This window comes from Rattus rattus, chromosome 2, assembly GCF_011064425.1.
Source record: "Rattus rattus isolate New Zealand chromosome 2, Rrattus_CSIRO_v1, whole genome shotgun sequence".
Lineage (NCBI taxonomy): Eukaryota > Metazoa > Chordata > Mammalia > Rodentia > Muridae > Rattus > Rattus rattus.
In genome coordinates, this window is record NC_046155.1 from 61317237 (window position 1) to 61320434 (window position 3198).

A 3198-nucleotide genomic window follows, 5' to 3' on the forward strand; every position below is an offset into this window, starting at 1 on the left:
CTGGATGAATGGGCTTTATTTTGTGACAAATATTGTCACATACTGTGTGACTAGAAGACACTAGAATGTTTTCTAGTTCAGGAACATGGACTATCTATTTAGATATACTTCAATTACTTTTTAAATGATTTTTTGTAAGAAAATAAAGCTTGAGTGTTTGTTTACATTGCCTCTAAGAATTCTGTTGTTTTGGAGGTTACAATGAGTGGAATTGTACAGTACGTTCATCAGAGAAAGGTTTTCTGAAGAAGTGATAGGTACACTTTGCTGCATGAGGCTGCTCTCAGAAAAGCATGTTTAGGAAAAGCCCAGGCCAAGAGAACAGCCTGAACATCTCCACTTAATGTGAGAAAGAGGGTAAGAATCTTCCCAGAGCAAGCTTGACATCCTTGTTCCTCAGTGTATAGATGAGGGGGTTCAGGGTTGGACTGAGGAGTGAGTACAGCACCGAGGTAACTTTGCTTCTCTCAGGGCTGTAGCTGGAAGCAGGACTGACATAGGCACAGAACACAGATGAATAGTATACAGAGACCACGATGAGGTGGGATGAGCAGGTAGAAAAGGCTTTCCTCTTGCCCTCAGCAGAACGCATACGCAGAATGCTGACAATGATGCAGCCATAGGATAGCAAGGTGAGCACAAAGTTGATGCCTCCATAAAATACATCTGCTATAAGAGTCATAATGCTATTCACATATGTGGGGCTGCAGGAGAGCAGGAGCAGTGGGGGAATCTCACAGAAGAAGTGAGTGATGACCTTGGGGCCACAGAATGACAGCCGTGTCATCAGACCAGTGTTGATAGATGCATTCAGTGCGCAGACGGACCATACTCCCATGGCCAGTACCCCACAGAGCTGTGGGCTCATCCTAGAGCTGTAGTGGAGGGGAGCACAGATGGCTACATAGCGGTCATAGGCCATGACTGTGAGCAGCAGCAGCTCTGAAGACAACGACCACACAAGGAAGAAGAGCTGGGCCATGCACCCCTTGAAGGAGATGGTGTTTTCCTCAGACAGTAGACCAATCAGCGCCTTGGGCAGAACAGAGGAGGTGCAGATAATGTCCATGGTTGCTAAGTTGCACAGGAAAAAGTACATGGGACTGTGGAGCCCAGTGCTGGAGGTGACCAAAGCAATGATCACAATGTTGCCCATTAGAGCCATTATATAGAGAGCCAGGAAGCAGCCTGTCAGGAACAGCCTTAGACTAGGGTGCTCTGAGAAGCCTTCCAGAATAAACTCTGTCACTACTGTCTGGTTGGGCCTTGTCATCGTGATGGAGAGTATCAGTCCACTTCTGTGTTTATCAGCTTCTGAGAAAAATATCACGATTTATCAGTACAACATCTAATTTTCAAACTTGATCATCTCAAAATTCTCTGCTGTCAGAAAGAAAAGGAGTAAATGTATTTCCTTCAGGAATTTTTTGTCCTGTATTTGTCTATAACACACTTTTTGGAAACCATGTATATTTCATTTACTTTTAATTTTCTCCCTGAAATCTCTCATTCAACTGACCTGGATCAAGCGGGATTCTTGCCTTTCCTTGTCTTCTTGAACACATGGATATAATGGAGCATGTCTCACTCAGGCCTGCCTGTGCTTTACTTCTCCAACACCACCATGCACTGTGGTCATCTGACAGTGATTGGAGACACAGTATTTATTTTCTTCTTGCCTCCACAGCAGGTATTCCCCACATGCTGGCATCATTTTGAGGGATACACACTGACATGGTTCTTAGACCTTGTTTTTTTACCTGGCCTCCTGACTTCTCAGTAACTTTGCTTTCTCTGTTACTTGGAGTGGGGGCTCCTTCCATCCATCTCAATATTATAATTGGAATCCCCAATAGCCAAGCATCTGGTGACCCTTGGGGTTGAACCAGGGAAAAGCTGGAAGAAGATGAGGAAGAGGAGGGCGACCCTGAAGGAGGACTAGCAGTCTCAACTAAACTGGACCTCTGGGATCTCTCAGACACTAAGCCACCAACCAGGCAGTATACACCAGCTGATATGAGGCCCACAACATATATACAGCAGAGGACTGCCAGGGTCTGGACTCAGTCACAGAAAATGGAGCTAATACTGGAGAGACTTGGGGGCCAATGGAGTGAGGAGGTCTGGTGGGGTGGGGGTGGGTTGAGGACATCCTTGAGATGAGGAGGGGGTGGGGAGGAGGTGTAGGATGTGCAACATCTGGTGGGGAGTGGGGTGGGGTGGACTGGGAGAGGGATAAAGTCTGTATTGTAAAAAAGATGAAAGAATATAAAAATATCATGGTTACTTTAGTAGCCTGCTAAACCTGGGTTAATATTTATAGATAATATGACCATTCATTCCTCCATGATTCTGAATAATGTCAATATAAAAATTTGTAAAACCATTAAAAATAAACATAGCTGCCTCCATTTCAAACTAGAGATGTTCATATACTACATTTTCACTCTGCAACCACTTGACAGTGTTAGATCAGACCATGTTTCTCCCCATTCTGCATCCCTTTCTCTCTTTCTATTCCACTAGAGAATCTAATGAATATTTGGCAAAGCAAGTGGCTCTACAGAAACAGAATTACAAAAGCGAATTCCTCTAATGGTTTTAACAGTTTCTCTACCTGGCTAACTAATCAAATCACACTTGAAATTTGAAATACTCTCCTGATAGTACTAATAACCCACAGGTAGTATTAAGTCTCACATCCAGGGTTCACCTGCTTCTCAATACAGAAAGTGTTCATGAAGATTGACTCTAGGCTGAGCTGGAAAAATTGAAATCTGTCAAAAATGTTTACTATTTGATAGAACGTTCACCACACCAATAGCACATCTATACAATGCTAACTACATGAAAAATAGGTTATACATTTTTAAATGATATCTCTAAAGAAATGACAGAAATATATTAATGATTTAGGAACTCATAAATATGTACACACATGCACATACACATGATATATTACAAAGAAGAAAAAGAGGCACAAAAGTTAGAGGAGAGACAGCATCTCTTCTGGCTAGTCTTATGTCAACTTGATTTAAGCTGTAGTCATTTGAAAGGAGGACACCTCAACTGAGAAAATGCCTCCATAAGATCTAGCTCTAGTCTATCATAACTGTGCTCTGAGAGGTTTCACATAGTAGCTGATAGAAATGTGCAAAGACCCACAGCCAAATATTGGGTAGAGATTGGGGAATCTTG

The 3198-nt window shown here is 42.7% G+C and overlaps 1 protein-coding gene across 1 annotated transcript; it reads right to left on the reverse strand.

The window, feature by feature from the left end:
* Window positions 1-340: 340 nt before the first annotated feature.
* Window positions 341-1285, reverse strand: LOC116893850 (olfactory receptor 13A1-like). Its single transcript, XM_032895570.1, has one exon. It carries the CDS (start codon window positions 1271-1273, stop codon window positions 341-343), a length of 933 nt encoding a protein of 310 aa, XP_032751461.1. The 5' UTR covers window positions 1274-1285.
* Between the last annotated feature and the right edge of the window lie 1913 nt (window positions 1286-3198).

Excerpts from the sequence above, each read along its gene's own strand:
- LOC116893850 (XM_032895570.1), bottom strand. The coding sequence starts at position 1,273 with ATGACAAGGCCCAACCAGACAGTAGTGACAGAGTTTATTCTGGAAGGC.